Raw genomic sequence first — 24552 nt, 5'->3', positions numbered from 1 at the left:
AAATTACAATTATGTATTACTTCTCAAGGTGTTCATGAATATTTTTATTCTCTTCACAAATAATACAGGTAATACCAAGATTTACAACACTTTATCTGATATTTGACACTTTTTCTAGCATCACTGGTAATGTTACTTATGTGTTCACATAGTTGTTTGTAAATATTACTTCAGTAGACACTATGTCTTTTTTAAATTATTAAAATTTTTTATAATTATGAAATATATCAGACATAGGTGAGTATGTGTATTGTCTAAGTACATTTTAAAGAATTATAGTAAAATGAGCACTCCAACATCCCTGAGCCTATGAAATAAAGCTTTGAAACTCTGTTGAAGCTTCCTGTGAGCCACCCCTCACAATAGTTTTCTTTTTCTACAACAAAGGAGACCACTGTTTTTATATTTACCATGCCTTGGCTTTCTTGGCAGCTTTACCACATTTGTAACCCTAAAGAATATGTTGCATAATTTTACCCATTTTAAAGTATTATAGTGACAGAATTATACTGTATGTATTCTCTGATAACTTGCTTTTTTGCCCAACATAAATAGAGATCTTTTCAAAGTGATGCATGACGGTAGTTTACTTTCATTACCACATGTATTATTTCATTGTGTAAATGCTCTACAACATATCTATGTGAGGGGAGAAAGATTGGGTTGTTTCCATCAGATGTTATTATTATTAATGTTGTTATTATTTTTTAAATGCTGCTAAAACATTCTGGAATGTGCCTTCTGTGAACACATGCAGGAATGCCTCTCAGATATAAATCTCAAAGTGACAGTGCTGGGTTGTATCATATGTGCATGTTTAACTTTACATAATAATGACATTTTATTTTCCAAGATGGTCATATTTCCCAAGATACCTCTAAAACAGCTTTCACTGCTTCATGTCCCTGCCACCACTTCACTCTTCAGCCTTTAAGATGCTTCCCATTGGGTGATGTGAATAGTTTCTCAATTGTTGGCTTAATTTGCATTTCCCTGATTACTAAAGAGTCTGAGCATCCTTTCATATGTTACTGGCCATATTTACTCTGTGGGTCTTCATATAATAAGGTCAAAAATAGGCAAGATTAACCTGTGGTGACAGAGGTTAGATTAATAATGACCATAGTGATGAGGAGATGGGTGGTTGCTGATTGATAGAGACCATGGAAGCTTTTTGAGGCACCATATACATTCTGCAGCATAATCTGGGTGGTGGTTACAAGGGGTCTTCTTAAGTAAAAAATCATCAACATATAAACTTAAAATTTGTGCACTGTACTATAGCGGTTATATAGCAATAAAAATGAAAAAAATCTCCGAAGAAAGGGGAAGTGTACATGTAATTACAGAATTTATAAAACAATAATGAAAGTATTACATAAAGGAATCTTTAAGGTACAGTTAAAATAGCAGTTTGAGGCAAAAGTTATAATCTTAAAGCATATCATAGAAAAATAAACAAGAAAGATAAAAGCAGAAATTAATGAAATGGAAAAACAGTGAAACAAATCAATCAAAATATTGGTTCTTTACATAGGCAGAACACTCTATGACATAAATGACAGCAAGATCCTTTTTGACCCACCTTCTAGAGAAATGGAAAGAAAACCAAAAATAAACAAATGGGACCTCATGAAACTTAAAAGCTTTTGCACAGCAAAGGAAACCATAAACAAGATGAAAAGACAACCCTCAGAATGGGAGAAGATATTTGCAAATAAAACAACTGACAAAGGATTAATCTCCAAAATATACAAGCAGCTCATGCAGCTCAATATCAATAAAACAAACAACCCAACCCAAAAATGGACAGAAGACCTAAATAGACATTTCTCCAAAGAAGACATACAGACTGCCAACAAACACATGAAAGAATGCTCAACATCACTAATCATTAGAGAAATGCAAATCAAAACTAAAATGAGGTATCACCTCACACTGGTCAGAATGGCCATCATCAAAATATCTACAAACAAGAAACGTTGGAGAGGGTGTAGAGAAAAGGGAACCCTCTTGCACTGTTGGTGGGAATGTACATTGATACAGCCACTATGGAGAACAGTATGGAGGTTCCTTAAAAAACTAAAAATAGAACTACCATACAACCCAGCAATCCCACTCCTGGGCATATACCCTGAGAAAACCATAATTCAAAAAGGGTCATGTACCACAATGTTCACTGCAGTACTATTTACAATAGCCAGGACATGGAAGCAAGCTAAGTGTCCATCGACAGATGAATGGATAAAGAAGATGTGGTACATATATACAATGGAATATTACTCATCCATAAAAAGAAACGAAATTGAGTTATTTGTAGTGAGGTAGATGGGCATAGAGTCTGTCATACAGAGTGAAGTAAGTCAGAAAGAGAAAAACGAATACTATATGCTAACACATATATATGGAATCAAAAAAAAATGGTTCTGATGAAACTAGGTTCAGGACAGGAATAAATACATAGACGTAGAGAATGGACCTGAGGACACGGGGAAGGGGAAGGGTAAGCTGGGACGGAGAGAGTGGCATGGACATATATACACTACCAATGTAAAATCGATAGCTAGTGGGAAGCAGCCACATAGCACAGGGAGATCAGCTTGGTGCTTTGTGACCACCTAGAGGGGTGGGATAGGGAGGGTGGGAGGGAGGCTCAAGAGGGAGGAGATATGGGGATAGATGTATACGTATAGCTGATTCACTTTGTTTTACAGTAGAAACTAACACAACATTGTAAAGCAATCATACTCCAAGAAAGATGTTTAAAAAAAAAGAATATTGGTTCTTTAAAAATCAGCAAAATAGGGAATTCCATGGAGGTACAGTGGTTTGGACTTGGTGCTTTCACTGCTGGGGGCCCAGGTTACAAAGATCCTGCAAGCTGAGCAGCTAGGCAAAAAAAAAAAAAAAAAAAAAAATCAGCAAAATAGACAAATATCAAGAACACAAAATAAAAATAGCTAGGAGAAAATGACCACTGAAAGAGAGGTATTTTTTTAAAAATGAGACTACTTTGCAGATAACTTTGCAAATAATTTTTAAAATATGGATTAAGTGGATAATTTTCAAGGAAAATGCAAATGACCAGCATTGACAACAGTTTATATAGAAAGCTTTAACATGCTATTTTCCATGGCATAGAGAAGTTGTTTTAGCTGTCTCTACTAAAGGTAGACATAATGTACCATGAGATAAAGTTCTTGTTAAAAAAAAAAAAAAACACAAAAAAAATACAGTGTTATTTTCATAAGGCAATTCTACAAAATCTTTGAAGTTAATAATTGAGGGATATTTATTTTAGAACTTAGAAAAAAATAGAGAAAACTTTCAAATTATTTTTAATGAACCAGGTATAAAATTAAGAAATAGCCTTAAAATGCACACACAATAACCAGTTAGAATATATAATGTAAGAGAAAATCCAAATTATAATCAAGACAAAAAAGATAAAAATACTGAGCCCTAAACTCAACAAGAAATATGAGAAACTTTAAACATTCCTAGAATATTGAGTAGACTTGAAAGCTGAACACACAGAAACGTTGTATATCTATATAATTACCAACAAGTTTTATTTTCTGAAGTCAATTTTAAGTTCTCAATTATAAAATTTAAATATGCAAGAATATCTAGAATAGTCCTGCAGAAGGAGGTCAATGAGGACTGCATTTGTTTGCTAGGACTACTGTAACAAAGTACCACAAACTGGATGGCTTACAAAATAGAAATGTATTGTCTCAGGTCTGGAGGCTAGAAGTCCAAAATCAAGGTGTCAGCAGGGTGAGTTCTTTCTGACGGCTGCAAGGAAGGATCTGTCACAGGCTCTTTCCTTGGCTTGTAGACAACCATCTTCTCCTCATTGTCTTCCCCCTGTGCATGCCTCTGTGGCCAAATTTCTCATTTCTATAAAGACACTAGTTATATTGGATTAGGACTGATGCTAATGAATTCATTTTAACTTGATATCTCTGTAAAGTCCCTATATCCCTATAAGGTCATACTCTGAGGCCCTGGGGATTAGGACTTCAACATAAGAATCTTGGGAAGACACAGTTCAACCCATAACAGGTGGGAACTACCATTGCTGCTTTCATTACATGTTACACACATTACATATGCTGATTAGAATAGATTGACCTGTACAACAGAATAGTAAGTACAGAAATAGACCCAGGTATGCAAGAAAATTTAGTATATTATAAAAGGTGGCATCTCAAGTCACAAAGGAAACAATGGTCTTTTTAATAATTGATATTGGACAGCTGATAGCCATGGAGAAAGGTAAAACTGAACTTATATCTCACACCATATACCAGAATAAACTACAAAGGGATCTGAGATGTAAATGTAAAAGCCAAAACTGTACCAATAATAGGGAAAAACATGGGGGAATTCTTTTATAAACAGAGTGTGCCAAAACCCTGTTAATTCTGACTTTCTTTAAAAAAAATACTGATAATGCAACTCTATAATATTTTGTAAAATTTACTTGGCAAAAAAGCACAATAAGCAAGGTCAAAAAGAAAAAAAAAATAACAGACCTGAAGAAGAGAAAAGTATTACATATATTACAGTTTGGTCAATATTCTAAATATCAAATCATTATGTTGTACTCCTAAAATTAATACAATTTTATATGTCAATTATATATCAATTTAAAAAATCAACTCAGCCATTAAAAAGAATGAAATAATGCCATTTGCAGCAACGTGGATGGGCCTGGAGATTATCATCGTAAGTGAAGTAAGTCAGACAGAGAAAGACAAATATCATATGATATTGCTTATATGTGGAATCAAAAAAAACAAAGATACAAGTGAACTTATTTACAAAACAGAAACAGACTCACAGACTTAGAGAATGAATTTATGGTTACCAGTGGGAAGGGTGGGGGAAGGGATAGATTGGGAGTTTGTGATTGTCACGTACACACTGCTATATTTAAAATAGATAACCAACAAGTACCTACTGTATAGCACAGGGAACTCTGCTCAATATTCTGTAATAACCTAAATGGGAAAAGAATTTGCAAAAGAATAAATACATGTTTGCTATACACCTGAAATAACACAACATTGTTAATCAATTATACTCCAATGTAAAATAAAAATTTAGGGACTTCCCTAAATCAATTATACTCCAATATAAAATAAAAATTTAGGGACTTCCCTGGCTGTCCAGTGGTTAAGACTCCATGCTTCCACAGCATAGGGTGAAGGTTCAATCCCTGGTCAGGATCTAAGATCCTGCATGCCGCATTATGTAGCCAAAAAATATAAATAAATAAATAAATAAAATAAAAATCAATGGGGAAAAAAGACCGAAATCAATATAAAATGGGTAACAATCAAAACAAGCAAAACCCAAATAGATCTCAGAGAAATTGTAATGGCTCTAAACGTATAAAAACAAGGCTCAATCTCAGTCGTACTAAGGGAAATGCTAATGAAAATTGTATTGATATATTTCTTACTTAGATTTGTAATCATTCAAAGAAGCTTGACACTCATTCTGTTGATAAAGCACTCTCATTGCTGGTGGGTGTGCAAAATGGTAAATTCCCTCTGGAAAGAAATTTGTTATTATTTAAGGAAAACTGCATACGGATGAGATGTAAACTCAACAAGAAATATGAGAAACTTTAAACATTAAAGTTTTTCAAAAAGTAAATATATTTTTTGACCCCAAACGTTCCACTTCTGGAATTCACTGTGAAGATTAATTAACCCCTACAAATATATAACAACATATGTACAAGGTTATTCATCATAGCATTATTTGTGAATGAATGAATAGTAATGCCATTAACTCATTGAGAATAAGGAGCAGATTTCTGAGAGAAGATGATGAGTTCAGATTCAAATTCAAATATGTAATCTTGAGATGGAGATGCTCCAAACAGAATATCCACAGTATATATCTTTTCTTATTTTTATTTTTGGCCGCACTTTGCAGCAGGTGCGATCTTAGTTCCCAGACCAGGGATCAAACCCGTGCCCCCTGCATTGGAAGGCGGAGTCTTAACCACTGGACCGTGGGGGAGGTCCCTCCACAGATTATGTCTAGAACATGATAGAAACTTTTGAGGAGACTGGCACCAGCTGCCACAGTGCTTGGTGCCTTGCACTGAACTTGAGAGTGTAAGAAATACAGCAGCTATTGCACTTCTGCCCTCCAAATCTTATGCAAACTGTCTTCTGTGGCTGACACTAGCTGGAACTCTGAAGGTTAGGGGATTCTAGGAGGTGTAATTCCAGTCTAACAAAGGCAACACAGTACAAGACCACAAATGGTAAACTGAGCCTCTGAAGGTTTTAGTTTTGTATGCAAGAGCCCACTGCAAGTGGGCTGTATGCTATTCGATTCCAAAGCTGGTGTTCTTTCTGGTATGTTAGACTCAAATTTTTACCCAGGGCTGGCTATACACAGGTAGGGGGGAAAAGACCTGTACATGGAGGCCCTTTCTTTGTGTATAATCATGCCTACACATAGTGGAATGCGTACCTTGCTTGTGTGGGTAGACACATAGCAAAATTGACGAGACGTGATTGGAAATGCTGCCAGTGAAGATGCTGGAGAGCCAGCTGCTGCTCTCATGGGAGAGATACCTGTGCCATCTCTGCTCTTTGTTCCTGGAGCCACCATTAAGATATGAGGGTCCCCAGGCTGCTATAACAAATACCACCGACTGAGTGGCTTATAAACGATAAGCATTTATTTCCTGAAGCTCTGGAGTCTGGACGTGCTAGATTAGGGTGCTAGCATGGTCAGGTGAGTGTCCCCTTCGGGGTGGAAGACTTCTTGTTGTATCCTCACAGGGTGGAAGGGGCTAGGGGGCTCTGTGGGATCTCTTTTGTGTGTAAAGTCTTTTGATTTTTTTCCCCGCTTTTACTGAGAAATATTGCACGTACATCGCTGTGTAAGTTTAAGGCATACAGTATGATGGTTTGACTTACATATCTTGTGAAATGATTATTGCAATAGGTTTAGCTGACATCCATCATCTCATATAGACAGAACAAAAAGAAAAGAAAGAGGAAAAGAAACAAGAATACAAATGTTCTCCTTGTGACGAGAACTCTTAGGGTCTACTCCCTTCACAGCTTTTCTATATATCATACAGTACTGTTAACTACAGTCATCATGTTGTACATTACAACCTTAGTACTTATTTACCTTATACCTGGAAATTTGTATCTTTTAACAACTCTCTTCAGTTCTCCCTCCCCCCACCCTTTGCCTCTGGTAATAAGATGTCTGATTTCTTTTTAAGATTCCACATATAAGTGAGATTATACCATATTTGTCTTTTTCTGTCTTAACATAATGCCTTCAAGTTCCATCCATGTAGTCACAAATTGTAGGAATTCCTCATTTTTTATGGCTGAATAACTGTCCCTTATTCCATTTTGTGTGTGTGTGAGTGTGTGTGTATAATCTCACAACTTCTTTACCCCTTCATCCACTGGTGGACATTTAGGTTGCTTCCATGTCTTGGCTATTGTAAATAGTGCTGCTACGAACATGGGGGTGCAGATACCTTTCTGAGTTACTGTTTTTGTTTCCTTTGGATATATTCCCGGAGGTGGAATTGCTGGATCATATGGGACTTCGGTATTTATTGTTTTGGGGAGGCATCCTCTGTACTGTTTTCCATTGAGGCTGCACGAATTTATAATCCCACCAATAGTGCACAAGGGTTCTTTCTGTGGGATCTCTTTCATAAGGTCACTTATTCCATTCTTGAGAGCTCCACCATCATGACCTAACCACCTCCCAAAGGCAACCACCTCCTAACACTACTGCATCGGGCATTGAGTTTCCAGTATGTGCATTGTGCGGGTACCAGCCCTTCAGACCATAGCAGGCAGAGAGTGGAACGATCCCCAAACACTACTGGCAAAGGGAGGCCATTCATAGAGCTACTAACTTGTCCTTGGACTTGTGTTTGGATGGACAGGATTCCCAGAGGACAACAACGTATTTTATCTGTTAATCTGCTTTGACAGAGAGAGACTTGTAACTTCTGCCAGGCGGATGAATGGACAAGCAAAATGCTGCTAAAGGGTACAGTCAGGGTCAGCTTCATGGGAATGTAATCACATGGACGACACCATGCTTGGTCTAATGACCTATCGTCAGTATCTGCAATTATAAATACTTACACTTTTAATTTGTTTGCAGTTCGAGTCAAAAATTGTATTTTTGAATTTTTAAAGTGACGTCCAATGGGGAAGTGGAGTGTATGCATTTAGGAGAGGAGAGAAGTGGAAGAAACAAAAAAACTTTGTATTTTAGTGCCTTTAAAGGCACTTTTGTCCTGCTTTTAGAATAAAGAGTACCTCATTTTTATTTTTCTCTGGGTCCTGCCAATTATGCAGCCAGTCCAGAGTATAGTGGTAATAGGAAACTTGCTCCCTCCAAAATGAATGAAATAGGCATTTTAAGTATGCGTTATAACTGACATCAATAATTAGGAGGTGAGGGGTGTGGCCCAGATGGCGGAGTAGGAAGACCCTCTACCTGGACCTGGGATGACTTCAAACGCTGGATAAACCATTAAACTTAGCATTACCTTCATGATGTGAAACACTTTTTTTTTTTTTTTTTCCTGCGGTACGCGGGCCTCTCACTGTTGTGGCCTCTCCCGTTGCAGAGCACAGGCTCCGGACGTGCAGGGTCAGCGGCCATGGCTCACGGGCCCAGCCGCTCCGCGGCATGTGGGATCTTCCCGGACCGGGGCACGAACCCGTGTCCCCTGCATCGGCAGGCGGACTCTCAACCACTGCGCCACCAGGGAAGCCCCGAAACACTTATTTTATTTTATTTATTTTCACTCCTCCCTCAGGCATACCAAATTTACAGCTAATTACAGAGCAACTTTCAATGAGAATGATCTGAAGATTAGCAGAAAAGACTTTTCACAATTCAAGACATAAAGAAGGAGACAGGTAAGAGGGGCAGAGACATGGTCTAGGTAGGCCCCACAGTTCTGGGTTGGGGAACCACAAACAGGAGAAACATCACAAATGCAGAGGTTCTCCCCAAGCCAGAGAGGGGTCTGAGCCCCACATCAGGTTCCTCAACTCAAGGGTCCTGCACTGGGAGATGAGCCCCTAGAATGTCAGGCTTTGAAAAACAGCAGGGCTTGCTTTCAGGAGAGCCAAAGAGCTCTAGGAAATAGAGACCCTGCTCTTGAAGGGCACATGCAAAATCTCACAAGCTCCAGGTCCCAGTGCAGAAGCAGTAATTTGAAAGGACCCTGGGTCAGACTCACTTGTTGATCTTAGAGACCCTCCTGGTGGGGCAGGAGGCAACTGGGACTCCCTCTGGGGACAGAGACCTGGCAGCATTCACTTTGGGGAGATTTACCGCAATAACACCAGTGCTGGCAAGCACTATTTTAGAATTCTCACTCTAACCTAATAACAGCAGGGCTTACCCACCCACTACTGGGACAGCACCAGCCAATTCAGGAAGCTGTGTGGAGACCGGGGTCCATCCACCAGCAGGCAGACACCAGCCCCACAGACCCCCAGCCCGTGCAGCCAGCCATGCCAGGATTGAGTCCAACCCTCCAGGAGACCCATAGTCACAGAAGGAGGCACGGCCTTGTAGACAACCAAGCCAGAGGCCAGCCCCACCTATTGCCTACTACCTACAGTAGTCAGCCCTGCCGCAACAGAAGGGGGCACACAGCCCACATAGGGGGCACCCTGAGAACCTATTGATCTGGTAACCAGAGGGGAGTGTGCTGTTGGGCCCCATGGGACATCTCCTACATAAGTCCACTTCTTCAAGATTGGGAAACGGAACCAACCTACCTAATGCATAGAAATAAACACAGAAAGTGAAGCAAAAATGAGGAGCTAGAGGAAAATGTTCCAAATGAAGGAACAAGACAAAACCTCAGAAAAAATAAACAAAGTGGACATAAGCAATCTACTTCATGAAGAGTTCAAGGTAAGGACCACTGGGAGTTCCCTGGCGGTCCAGTGGTTAGGACTCGGCACTTTCACTGCTGTGGCCCGGGTTCAATCCCTGGTCAGGGAACTAAGATCCCAAAGCCTCGAAGCACAGCCAAAAAAAAAAGGTAATGACCATAAAGACGATCAACAAACATGTGAGAAGAATGAATGAACACAGTGAGAATTTCAACAAAGAGTTAGAAAATATAAAGAAGAGTCAAACAGAGCTGAAAAATACAATGACTAAAATAAAAGCTACGTGAGGAGGAATTGAGAGTAGATTAGATAATAGCAGAGTAACAGATCAGTGAACCAGAAGACAGAGCAGCAGAAAGTACCCAAGCTGAGCAGAAAAAAAGAAAATAGAAAAAAAAGAACTGAAAATAATTTAAGAAATCACTGGGACAACATCAACAATACTAACATTCCGATATAGGTGTCCCAGAGAAGAGAGAGAGAAAGGGTCAGAGAATTTATTTGAAGAAATAATAGCTGAAAACTTCCCTAACCTGGGAAAGGAAAAAAAAAAATTCACGTCCAGGAAGCAGAGAGAGTCTCAAAAAAGATGAACTCAAAGAGGTCCACAACAAAATACATTATAACTAATGGCAAAAATTAAAGAGAGAGTCTTAAAAGTAGGAAGAGAAAAGCAGCAGTTATATATAAGGGAACTCCCACAAGACTATAATATGACAGGACTTCCCTGGTGGCGCAGTGATTAAGAATCCACCTCAAAATGCAAGGGACGTGGGTTCGATCCCTGGTCAGGGAACTAGATTCCACATGCATGCCACAACTAAGGAGCACGCATGTCACAACTAGGATCCAGTGCAACAAAAAATAAATAAAGACTATCAGATGACTTCTCAGCAGAAATTTTTCAGTACAGAAGGGAGTGGCATGATATTTTCAAAGGGATAAAAGGAAAACAGCTACAACTAAGAATATTATACTCATCAACGTTATCATTCATATGTGAAGGAAAGAAAGAGTTTTACAGAAAAACAAAAGCTAGAAGAATTCAGCACCACTAAACCAGTTTTACGCAAAATGTTAAAGGGACTTCTCTAAGCAGAAAAGAAAAGGCCACAATTAGAAACATGAAAATTATGAGAGAAAAAAATCTCACTGGTAGAGGCAAACATACAGTTAAGGTAGATCAAATATGTATAAAGGTAATAGAAAGGTTAAAAGACAAAAGTAGTAAAATCATCTACATCCACAATAAGTAGTTAAGGGATACACAAAACAAAAAGATGTAAGATATGATATCAACAACATTAAACGTTGGAGAGGGAGTAAAATGTAGAATTGTTAGACTGCATTCAAACTTAAGAGGTCATCAACTTAAAATTATCACATGCATACACCTGTCCCTAGGGACCATGGGGGTATTGGTTCCAGGACCTACTGCATTACCAAGATCCACAGATACTCAAGTCCCTTACAGTTGATCCTCTGTATCCGCAGGTTCTGCACCAGCAGATACAGATGGTCGACTGTATGTTTATTGAGAAAAATCCATGTGTAAGTGGACCTGTGTAGTTCAAACCCATGTTATTCAAGGGTCAACTGTTCATAGGTTGTTATATAAGAACATCATGATAATTTCAAACCAAAATCCTATAAAAAATACACATTAGAAAAGAGAAAGGAATCCAAACTTACCACTAAATATAGTCACCAAATAAAAAAGGGAAGAAGGCAAAAGAAGAAAGGAACAACAACGAAAAAATTACAGGTCAATATCACTGATGAACATAGATGCAAAAATCCTCTGCAAAATATTAACAAACCAAATTCAAGAGTACATTAAAAGAATCATACCCCATGATCAAGGCATTTATCCCAGGGATGTATGGATGGTTCAGTATCTGCAAATCAATGTAATACACCATGTTAACATACTGAAGAATAAAAATCATATGATCTCAATAGATGCAGAAAAAGCATTTGACGAAATTCAATATTGATTATAATAAAAACTCTCAAAAAAGTGGGTGTAGAGAGAACATACCTCAACACAATAAAGGCTATATATGACAAGCCCATAGTCATATCATATTCAATGGTGAAAAGCTGAAAGCATTTCCTCTAAGATCAAGAACAAGACAAGGATGCCCATTCCTGCCACTTTCATTCAACATAGTTTTGGAAGTCCCAGCCACAGCAATCAGAGAAGAAAAAGAAATAAAAGGAATCCACACTGGAAAGGAAGACGTAGTACTGTCACTGTTTGCAAATGACATGATAATATACATATAAAATCCTAAAGATGCCACCAAAACTATGAGAACTAATAAATGAAGTCAGTTAAGTTGCAGGATACAAAATTAGTATACAGAAATCTGTGACGTTTCTATACACTAAAAAAAAAAAAAAAAAAAACTATCTGAAAGAGAAATTAAGAAAACAATCCCATTTACAATTTCATCAAAAAGACTAAAAATACCTAGGAATAAATCCAACCAAGGGGGCAAAAGACTTATACTCTGAAAACTATAAGACATTGATGAAAGAAATTAAAGATGATACCAACAGATGAAGAGATATACCATGTTCTTGGATTGGAAGAATCAATATTGTGAAAATACCTATACTACCCAAAGCAATCTACAGATTCAATGCAATCCTTATCAAATAACCAATGGCATTTTTTATGGAACTAGAACAAAAAATCTTAAAATTTGTATGGAGACACAAAAGACCCCAAATAGCCAAAGCAGTCTTCAGGGAAAAAAACGGAGCTGGAGGAATCAGACTCCCTGACTTCAGACTTTACTACAAAGCTACAGTAATCAGGACAATATTGTACTGGCACAAAACCAGAAATATAGATCAATGGAACAGGATAGAAAGCCCAGAGATAAACCCACACACCTATGGTCAACTAATCTATGACAAAGGAAGCAAGGATATTCAATGGAGAAAAGACAGTCTGGGAAAACTGGACAACTACATGTAAAAGAATGAAATTAGAATACTCCTTAACACCATACACAAAAATAAACTCAAAATAGATTAGAGACCTAAATGTAAGACTGGACACCATAAAACTCTTAGAGGAAAACATAGGAAGAACGCTCTTTGACACAAATCACAGCAAGATCTTTTTTGATCCACCTCCTAGAGTAATGGAAATAAAAACAAAAATAAACAGATGGGACCTAATAAAATAAAAAAAGCTTCAAACCTTTTGCACAGCAAAGGAAACCATAAACAAGATGAAAAGGCAACCCTCAGAATGGAAGAAAATATTTGCAAACAAATCAACAAACAAAGGATTAATCTCCAAAACATATAAACAGCTCATGCAGCTCAATATTAAAAATTTTTTTAAATATTAATTTTTTTTTTTCAGTACGTGGGCCTCTCACTGTTGTGGACTCTCCTGTTGTGGAGCACAGACTCCGGACACGCAGGCTCAGTGGCCATGGCTCACAGGCCCAGCCACTCGGCGGCATGTGGGATCTTCCCAGACTGGGGCACAACCATGTCCCCTGCATTGGCAGGCGGACTCTCAACCACTGCGCCACCAGGGAAGCCCCCAAAAATATTAATATTTTTTATTAATATTAAAAAAACAAACAACCTAATCCAAAAATGGGCAGAAGACCTAAATAGACATTTCTCCAAAGAAGACATACAGATGGCCAAGAAGCATATGAAAAGCTGCTCAACATCACTAATTATTAGAGAAATGCAAATCAAAACTACAATGAGGTAGCACCTCACACCAGTTAGAATGGGCATGATCAAAAAATCTACCAACAATAAATGCTGGAGAGGGTGTGGAGAAAAGGGAACCCTCTTGCATTGTTGGTGAGAATGTAAATTGATACAGCCATTATGGAGAACAGTATGGAGGTTCCTTAAAAAACTAAAAAGAGAATTACTATATGATCCAGCAATCCCACTACTGGGCATATACCCAGAGAAAACCATAATTCAAAAAGACATATGCACCCCAATGTTCATTGCAGTACTATTTACAATAGCCAGGTCATGCAAGCAACCTAAATGCCCATCGACAGACAAATGGATAAAGAAGATGTGGTACATATATACAATGGAATATTACTCAGCCATATAAAGGAATGAAATTGGGTCATTTATTGAGACGTGGATGGATCTAGAGACTGTCGTACAGAGTGAGGTAAGTCAAAAAGAGAAAAACAAATATCGTATATTAACGCATATATGTGGAACCTAGAAAAATGGTACAGATGAGCTGGTTTGCAGGGCAGAAATTGAGACACAGATGTAGAGATCAAACATATGGACACCCAGGGGCGAAAGCTGCAGGGGGTGGTGGTGGTGGTGTGATGAATTGGGAGATTGGGATTGACATGTATACACTGATGTGTATAAAATTGATGACTAATAAGAACCTGCTGTATAAAAAATAAATTAAATTAAATTAAAAATTAAAAAACAAAAAAGAAATTGAGGATGACCCAAATAAATGGAAAGATATACTGTGTTCATGGATTGGAAGAATTATTATTGTTAAATTGCTCATTCTAACTAAGGCAATCTACATTCAATGCAATCCCTATTAAAATACCTATGACGTTTTTCACAGAACTAGAACAAATTATTCTAAAATTTGTATGGAAACTCAAAAACCCTGAATAGTCAAAACACTCTTGAGAGAGAAGAAGGAAGCTGAAGGTATCATCTCCCCTGATTTCAAACTATACTACAAATCTACAGTAAACAAAACAGTATGGTATTGGCACAAAAACAGACACATAGATCAATGGAACAAAATAGAGAACCCAGAGTTAAACCCACCCTATCATGGTCAATTAATCTATGACAAAGGAGGCAAGAATGTACAATGTGGAAAAAGATAGGCTCTTCAATAAATAGTGCTGGGAAAACTGGACAGTTATAACCAAAAGAATCAAAGTGGACTACTTTCTCACACCATATACAAAAATAAACTCAAAATGGATTAAAAACTTAAATGCAAGACTTGAAACCGTAAAACTCCTAAAAGAAAACAGGCAGTACACTCTTTGACATGGGTCTTAGCAATATTTTTTGGTCATGTCTCCCCAGGCAAGGGCAACAAAAGTAAAAATAAACAAATGGGACTACATCAAACTAAAAAGCTTTTGCACAGTGAACGAAACTATCAACAAAATGAAAAGGCAGCCTAATGAATGGGAGAAGATATTTGCAAATGATATCCAATAAGGGGTTAATACCCAAAACATACAAAGAGCTCATACAACTCAACATCAAAAAAGCAAACAACCCACTTAAATAAAAGGTCAGAGGACCGGAATAGACATTTTTCTAAAGAAGACGTACAGATGGTCAACAGACACGTGAAAAGGTGCTCAACATCCCTAATCATCAGGGAAATGCAAATCAAAACCCCAATGATATACTACCTCACACCTGTCAGAATGACTATTGTCAAAAAAAGTAAGAAAAATAGGTGTTGGCAATTATGTGGAGAAAATGGAACACACATGCACTGTTGGGAAGATTGTAACTTGGTGCAGCCACTATGGAGAACAGTATGGCTGTTCCTCAAAAAATGAAAAATAAAACTGCCATACGATCCAGCAATTCCACTTCTGGGTATTTACCTGAAGAAAAGAAAAACACTAGTTTGAGAGGAGATATGCATCCCAATGTTCATAGCAGCATTGTTTACAATAGCCAAGATATGTAAACATCCTGTGTCCATCATCAGATGAATGGATAAAGAAGATGTGGTGTATATAGACAATGGAACTATAAAAAGGATGAAATCTTGTCATTAGCGACAACATGGATGAATCTAGAAGGTAATATTCTAAGTGAAATAAGTCCGCCAGAGAAAGACAAATATCTCACTTACATGTGGAATCTAAAAATCAAACAAACAAAACAAAATGAAAACAGATTCATAAATACAGAGAACAAATGGGTAGTTGCCAGAGGGGAGGGGTGTGGGCATTGAGTGAAATAGGTTAAGGGGATTAAAATAAATAAGCCACGGGGATGTAATACACAGCATAAGGAATTTGGTCAATTATATTGTAATTACTTTGTATGGGGACAGATGGATACTAGACTTACGGTGGTGATCATTTCATAATGTATGCAAATGCCAAATCATTATGTAGTACACCTGAACTAACATAATATTGTACGTCATTGATAGTTCAATGAAAATAGTTAGGCGTCAGTGAAGAGACCATGCTGTCATGAAGCAGGAGGTGGTTTTCATTAGAAAATAATGGCTTTATTCACAGGATTGAACTACAGAATATTAATTTTTTTAGATTGGTTTCTGTTTAACAATGTCTAAAATGTACTGTTAAATTAAGGTTACTTAGTAAAATTAAATCTCTTCTTGGCAAAAAGCACACAGCACTTTGATTTCAAATATAGTCTGAGAAGCCCAGAAATGAGGCAAATGGAATCCCACGATGGAAAAGAATAGATGCTGGAGTCGTGAGAGGAGCCCTATTACTAGAGAAAGGAGCAGGCTATGCTACAAATGAAAAAATACATGCTTCCTTTGTTAAAATTATTGACCGTGCTATGGGTCACTTTTAAACATCATAAATTTAAAATCCGTTTTTATTGTAATTTCCACTCATAAACTGACTTTGACATTACTTTATGTTTAAGTTGTATAACTAAATTTATTTTTTATACCTTAAAGTACATAAACACCAGGCTTGGGAATTGACACAATGAAAAACACTTGAAGGTATTGATATTACATGATATTTTAACATGTCTAGACTATGAATAAATCATTTCTTGCATCACCAGAAGAAAAATCTTAAGACGAAAACTAACTTGGGTCACCAGTTCATGTGAGAATGTTTGTTCCATTAGAAGTACACAAGTGGTATCCATTAAGAGTTTATAATTGCAGAAATGTGGAAATGCGAATTTCACAATTCACATTATGATACTGTGTGCAGTCTAGTTTTAGAATGAGAAACTGGAAAATTGCCTCTGTGTCCACAAATCAAAAACACTCAGATATTAACATTTCAGTGTCATTTTCGTTTTTGTCAGTTTTCTACACAGTGCAATAGGTGAACCACGTTTTTGGAGTATAACATATACTTTGGGACTCAAAAAAAAGCTCTTTTGATTTTAAATGAAGAAACGGAGAGCATAGACTTTTAATTTTTCATGGATTGGCTCTTGTGCAAAAACCTCTGGCCCCCACCACTGGTTTACATACAAACGAGCAAATGTTCTAGCAGAACCAAATGGGCTCTCAACCATAGGTGCCAATTACCTTATAAACATATTGTAAGCACTTCCACAAAGAAAAGAACTTCTCAGGGTTGTGATGACCAATTCAGCTGAATGACAGTGAAAGGGGATTACTAGCATTGGGAGGAAAAGGCTTGATCAAACTTCCTCAGGTCCACGGAAACGTTCCCCCTGGATCATTGTTAAATCCTTTGGATGAAAGATTACGTGTAGGCACAACACGGAGCCCAACAGAGAGATAAGTTCTAAATCAGCACGCAGTGGAGCAGGACAGACATGTGCAAAGTCACTGGGATCTGAGGCCAGAAAGGCTTAACTGTAACCTGACTGTAGGTATTAAAATAGCAAGAGAAGTTATTTGTCAGTCAGAAGAAGGATTATCGGTTAGCAAGAGAGGAACAGAAAATAGGACAAGAAGACAAATTTTGAGGGTTTTCAAGCGCCTTATTTGGAAGGACAGTCTGATATTTTAAATTTCCAACAAGGTAATAAAATTTTTTTCAGTGATGTGTAAAAAGCAGCTATTTTTGAAACACAACATGTTAAAATCCAGTGGTGTAATACACACAGTTAACCTGGATACATAACTAGATTTCCCTATGGTCTAAATGTAATTTCAGGGTGCAGGCCATAGCAACCTGTACAGTTACCATTACGCGGGTAGGTTGACTCTGTTTGCTGGGCCTAAGGCCTGCAGTCATTGCGATGGGACTCTTACATTGCTGACCCCTCCACAGCCCCTGACCCTCAGGTGTTTCTGACTCATTCACCCTTCTACTCTCCAGTTCTAGGCCAAGTTAAGCCTCTATATCCTACTTTTTTTTCTTTCTGTCCCATTGGCATAAATTTTTCTTCCAGCCTGTTCTTCTTTCCTTTGAATGAAAACTTTCAATTTTCTTTTTGTCTTTCTACCAATTCCTATGTAAGATTATTTCTATAAATTCTACCTCACAGTACATGTTTTTTCATTTTGTTTGTTTTTACCATTAAATTTTTTTTTAATTGAGGTATAGTTAATTTACAATGTTGTGTTAGTTTCTGGTGTACAGTAAACTGATTCAGTAATACATATATATATCCATATATATATCCTTTTTCAGATTCTTTTCTGTTATGGTTTATTACAGGATATTGGCTATAGTTCCCTGTACTATACAGTAGGACCTTGTTGATCACAGTACTTGTCACTCGATCATAATCCTATCTTTGGTTATGGACCTTGTAAGGACCTTGTAAAGGGAATGAATGAGAAACCATTCTCGTGCCTCCTGTTTCCCACACCTGCCCCCCATCCCCCAGCTCGAGGAGGGGAGCCTCTTGAGTGCCGTTGGGATTGGGCTGAGAGGAGTGATGGTTTGTGCTTCATGAGCTCTTTTTTTTTTTTTTTTTTTTTTGCGGTACGCGGGTCTCTCACTGCTGTGGCCTCTCCCGTTGCGGAGCACAGGCTCCGGACGCGCAGGCTCAGCGGCCATGGCTCACGGGCCCAGCCGCTCTGCGGCATGTGGGATCCTCCCGGACAGGGGCACGAACCCGTGTCCCCTGCATCGGCAGGCGGACCCCCAACCACTGCGCCACCAGGGAAGCCCTCGTGAGCTCTTTTGTTGAGAGTTTTGGCATCTATGTTCACTGTAGTTTTCTTCTTTCCTTCTGTCTTTGTCTGGTTTTGGTGTCAAGATAACCTTTCTATAGGTTGTCACGGCCTGGTCTGTTTTCTCACTTGGGCCACTCCACCAGCTTCCTGCTGTCCACGGGTTCCTGTCTTGCCAAGAGAATTCTCTGGAAGACCTCCACCAGGGGAGGTTGTTGCGGCTCTCCTTAGCCTTCCACACAAATAAGCCCATGGGAGAGGGTAGTTCTCAGGGGCGTCCACCAAAGCCTTCAGGGTGAGTTGAATGAGCTAGCCTGGGGGCGCCGGGGAGGGGTGGATGGGAAGAAGCTCGCCCACACCCTTTCTGCACCAAGACGCTCCTCAGCAATCTCTTTATCCCAGCTCAGCACCTGGCACCCCTGTGAGCCAGTCACCCTCCGCACCTGCAGTGATGCCGGGCCTCTCCCCAAATTCAGGTCACACCCTGCAACCTGATAGGTGATTCTCTTGTGTAATCTCCTCCCACTGGCTTTAGGGAAAGACTATTCAAAATCTGAGAGACAGAAGAACGAGGGGAAGGAGAATTGCTCCCTTGCACACATTGCCTTCCTCCAAAGGCCTCTAGCCCTCTTCATATAGTCAAGGGGCTCTAGGTTTGGATAGGCCTATGTTTTCCTACAACATCTCCTCTTATTAAACCCCTTGGGAGTGACGAGCTACACATGGCCATTTCTTTGACCTTAAAATGGAACAGCATCCACAGAAATCCTGGTACCTTCCCATGATTTGTTGGGTGTGGGGTACGGCAAGGGCTTCTGCAGTAATTCCAAGCGTCTCAGTCCATTTGGGCTGCCTTGACAAAAATACTATAAACTGGGTGGCTTAGAGACAGCAGAAATTTTTTCTTACAGTTCTGGAGGCTGGAAAGTCCAAGATCAAAGTGGTGACAGATTCAGTGTTTGGCTGGGGCTATGTTCTCATTTAACTTCACATAGCAGAAGGGGCTGAAGAGCTCTCTGGAGTTGGGCACTGACCATTCCTGAGGGCTTCGCCCTCCTGACATAAGCACCTCCTACAGGCCCTACCTCCAAATAGCATCACCTTGAGTCTTAGAATTTAATATATGGATGTGGGGCGGGTGAGCACATATTCAAATATTCAATCTATAGCATCAGGGGAGCAGGAAAGGACTGTCTATTGGGTTTTTACATCCTCATGGAGTATATTACAATGTGCACACAAAAAGCCTTGAAACTCTTAAAGGCAAGTATCTGGGGGTGAGGAAGATTGTGTTCATTTATTAGGAGCTTTTTACTTTCTAAATTATTCATGTTTGGAAATTTTATTAATGAGCATGTATTCCTTTTGTAATTATCAACAACCAATAAAGATGGTTATTATTTTTTTTTTTGCAGTACACGGGCCTCTCACTGTCGTGGCCTCTGCCGTTGTGGAGCACAGGCTCCAGACACGCAGGCTCAGCAGCCATGGCTCACGGGCCCAGCCGCTCCGCGGCATGTGGGATCTTCTCGGTCCAGGGCACGAACCCGCGTCCCCTGCATCGGCAGGCAGACTCTCAACCACTGCGCCACCAGGGAAGCCCAAGATGGTTATTATTTTTAAAGAACTCTGGTCTGTAATGTAAAGCTTCCTAGGTTTAAGAACATCACTCAGGAGAGTGTGTTCAGTCCTCACTGGTCTGGTCATATGCTGAATAAATAGTACATCCTGACCGGGTGGAAGAATGGAAAGATGGGCTGACGTGCCCTTTTCTACCTGTTCAGATGTGTCACTTTCTCTTTTCCCTTTCTCCCAATCTTCCTGATTCAAACTACTACTATCCTTGTAACTAGTCACTCTCTCATCAGCAACACAGGTTTACAAGGCTTTTCCAACTTGAATCTCAAGCTACTGCCCAATGCTACCCCAATACTTAGGTGTTCAGAGTCAGCAAAAGAGTGAACCCAATTTATTAAATAAGCTTAATTCAATGGAAGGTACTGGGTTGGCCAAAAAGTGCCTTCGGTTTTTAAGTAAAAATAAAAGACACATTTTTCATTTTCACTAAGAACTTTATTGAACAATATAGTCACCCCTTTTTTCCACTACCTTCTGCCATTTTTCATGCAACTTCATAATTCCATCTTCCAAAAACTTTTTATCTTTTTGAGCAAAGAACTGTTCCAGGTGCCTTTTACAGTCTTCCAGGGAATTGAAATTTTTTCCATTAAGAGAATTTTGTAAAGACCGAAATAACTGGAAATCCAGAGGTGCAATGTCTGGTGAATATGGTGGATGAATCAAAACTTTCCAGCCAAGCTGTAACAGTTTTTGCCTGGTCATCAAAGAAACATGTGGTCTTGTGCTTTCCTGACGGAAGATTATACGTTTTCTGTTGACTAATTCTGGACGCTTTTCGTCAAGTTCTGCTTTCAGTTGGTCTAGTTGGGAGCAGTACTTGTTGGAATGATTCATTTGGTTTTCCGGAAGGGGCTCATAATAGGGGACTCCGTTCCAGTCCCACCATATACACAACATCACCTTCTTTGGATGAAGGCCGGCCTTTGATGTGGTTGGTAGTGGTTCATTTCCCTTGCCCCACGCTCTCTTCCATTCCACATTGTCGCGCAGTGTCCACTTTTCATCGCCCGTCACCATGTGTTTTAAAAATGGAAACTTTTCATTACGTTTCAGTAGAGAATCGCATGCGGAAATATGGTCAAGAAGGTTTTTTTCGCTTAACTTATATGGAACCCAAACGTCAAAGCGATTAACATAACCACGCTGGTGCAAATGATTTTCAACAATTGATTTGTATATTTTGAGTATGTCAGCTATCTCCCGCGTGATATAATATTGATTGTTCTCAATTAATGTCTCGATTTGATCGCTATCAACTTCAACTGGTCTACCCGATCATGGAGCATCGTCCAGCGAGAAATCTCCAGCACGAAATTTCTCAAACCACTTTTGACACGTTCTATCAGTCACAGCACCTTCTCCATACACTGCACAAATCGTTTTTTGTGTTACAGTTGCGTTTTTACCTTTCTTGAAATAATAAAGCATAATATGCTGGAAATGGTGCTTTTTTCTTCCATATTCAATATTAAAATGGCTACACAAAAATCCACCAATTTTGATGTCTTTTTTTAAAATGCACGCTGATGTGACAGCTGTCACATACAACCTAACAAAATTGTTTCGAATGAAGTTAAAGATAACTATGAGCTACTAGAGCCATCTTCTGGAAAAAACTGAACGAAACTTTTGGCCAACCCAGTACATCAGCTATTAAAAATGGTTCATTCTAGGGCTTTCCTGGTGGCGCAGTTGTTGAGAATCCGCCTGCCGATGCAGGAGACACGGGTTCGTGACCCGGTCCGGGAAGATCCCACATGCCGCGGAGCGGCTGCGCCTGTGAGCCATGGCCGCTAAGCCTGTGCGTCCGGAGCCTGGGCTCCACAACAGGAGAGGCCACAGCAGTGAGAGGCCCGTGTACCACAAAAAAAAAAAAAAAAACAAACAAACAAACAAAAAAAAGGTTCATTTTAGTCTTGAAAAAAAATCACCAGCTTCACATAAAATTTAAAGTGGTAGGGAGATTATGATCTTTAATTCTTGAACTCCCCTCCTAACCACAAATTCTCCTTCACATACGGAGTTAAAAAGGGATGTAAAAGGAGTTTAAATTCTTGGCCCTTCAGCCAAATAAAATAGTAATAAATGGACTGGAGGGGGAGAAGAGAAATTGAAGAGATTTCTCCTCTGAGAATTGGTGCTGGTCTATGAATTCCCACTTCTAACTCCAAGAAGTGATATGTGTGTAAAAGGCTGAGGTGACATGTTGCCATTTAATCCCTAGCCTAGTAAGGGAGGCCTCGAGGGAGCTACTTGGGAAATCTGACATATGGTCCTTGCATCTGAGAGAGGGCTGGTACCCAACTTAGGCATGGGAGAACTTCAGCCGACCCTGGAGTTCAGCTGACTCCCTCTGGGATATCCAAGAAGGGCTGATAGCTTTAATATTAGAACTAGGACAAGGCAGCTACGTTGGGAACGGCCTGCGCTCTCAAAGGTTATTGGTGCAAGCCACACGGATCATGTGGTGTACAGGGGATTTGGGCAGTGTGTGAGAAGGGGCAAAACTGGCCTGCCGTTGTCTTAAATTTCTCCTCCAAGCCAGCGGGCCTTCAGGAGAGGATTAGGAGACCTTAGCAGGAAGAGGCAGAAGTTTAAGTGACCACAGTATGCCCTGCAGCAGGTGAGGGAATTTTAAGTGGCTAGCTGGAGTAGAGATGTCTCTATTCACTTTGAGGAAACTATAGGAGAGAGGCCTCCCCAGAAGTGAATGGCCCACAGGAGGAAAAGTCACATTCAAACACTCGCAAGTTCAGAGAGCAGGAAACCACCCTGGATGGTACAATTCACAGTAAAACTCTTCCCGATTTTCTTCTTCCCTCCTCATTTTGCCCTTCCCTTCAGCAGGATTCCAGCCTGTAACAGGTCGGGGGTAACATAACCACATAATGCATTGTCAAGAGATGTGGGCTTCATCCATAAAGTTGTGTTGTGACTACAAATAAGTTTGCTCAATTCAGTGGTTAACGATGTACCCACGCTCCATGGACCCAGGCAAGCCACCCCGGAACCATTCCGTGGGCTTCACTATGGGCCTATGGCGGTACCTTGCTCACTTATTTATGAACATCACGAGTAGCTGCGATTTCATTCTGATATGTTCACAGAGTCAAGTACGTTTAGGGTATAAAGTCATCATGGAAATTTACAGGAATGTAGAGATCTAAATATAAAGGCCATAACATCACATGATAAGGCAGCGTCCAGCCCAGCAGCTACTCAGGCTGGGCCCCGGTGCCAGCAAATCAGAAGGTCATTTGGGCAGCTGGGAAACGTTCCCTTCATAGTCCGCCATGCCTGCAACCTGGGGAGGACTTCTGCCTTGGACACTAGGGAGCTTCTTCCTTTACAGCGGCAGGGGAAGCCCCCAAGGCGGCCGGGCTCTGCAGAAACAACACCTGCACCGCGCATGGGCTCCTAGCTTTTCCGGTTCAGCAGCCAGGACCTAATTAAGTATTCCACAGAGGTGACGTGGCCGGGACACCACGCCTCCTCAGAAACCCCGCCCCGCCCCGCAGCCGGCAGCGCGTGATGTCACGGCGTCCCGGACGCGCCCCGCCCCCGGCCGCTTGTCGCCAGGGGCCGCTCGCGGGTCCGGTCTCCTAGGCAACCAGGCGCTCCGCCCCTCCGCCCCTTTAACCTTTAGGGTCCGCTGGGCCGAGTCCTGCGCTCGCTCCCTTCTCCCCTCAGTTTCCACTCTTCGCCGGGGCTGTCCCGGCCGGAAGCAAAGATGGCGGCGGCGGCGGGTGCGGCGTCAGCCGAGCTGGTGATCGGCTGGTGCATCTTCGGCCTCCTGCTCCTGGTAGGGGAGACGCTTGGAGTTCCCCAGGGCCTGGACGGGGGAGGGGCAGCCCCGCCGTTGGTCTCCGGGGCCGGAACCCTCCTTGCCCCGCCCCGCCCGCTCCTGCGGGGGCTGCGGGGGCCCTGGACTGGGCCGCGGTGAGGGGCGCGCCGGCCCCTCGTTGCCCGCGCGGGGTGTTCCCCCCGGCTGGTGGCTGCGTCCTGACCCGAACTCCGCGCTGGCGCACCTGGGTATGGGGGCCCGGGGAGAGGAGGGGCCCTGGGACCCGGGAGCGCCCGCCTGCTCGAGTCCCGTGGGCGCCGCGTCGT

The 24552-nt window shown here is 40.5% G+C and overlaps 1 protein-coding gene across 1 annotated transcript in view; it reads left to right on the top strand.

Annotated features, from left to right (window-relative positions):
* The first annotated feature begins 23993 nt into the window (after nucleotides 1-23993).
* The window catches only part of LMBRD1 (LMBR1 domain containing 1), a 116497-nt gene continuing 115938 nt past the window's right edge, over nucleotides 23994-24552 (top strand). The window contains exon 1 of the mRNA XM_082669041.1: nucleotides 23994-24244. Within this exon, the coding sequence (XP_082525167.1) occupies nucleotides 24173-24244 (72 nt within the window). The 5' untranslated portion in view covers nucleotides 23994-24172. The remainder of the gene's footprint in view (nucleotides 24245-24552) is intronic.

Source organism: Grampus griseus (assembly GCF_964374135.1).
Source record: "Grampus griseus genome assembly, chromosome: 13".
NCBI classification, from domain to species: domain Eukaryota; kingdom Metazoa; phylum Chordata; class Mammalia; order Artiodactyla; family Delphinidae; genus Grampus; species Grampus griseus.
Note: the sequence above shows the minus strand (reverse complement) of the source record. Positions and strands in the feature narration are given on the sequence as shown.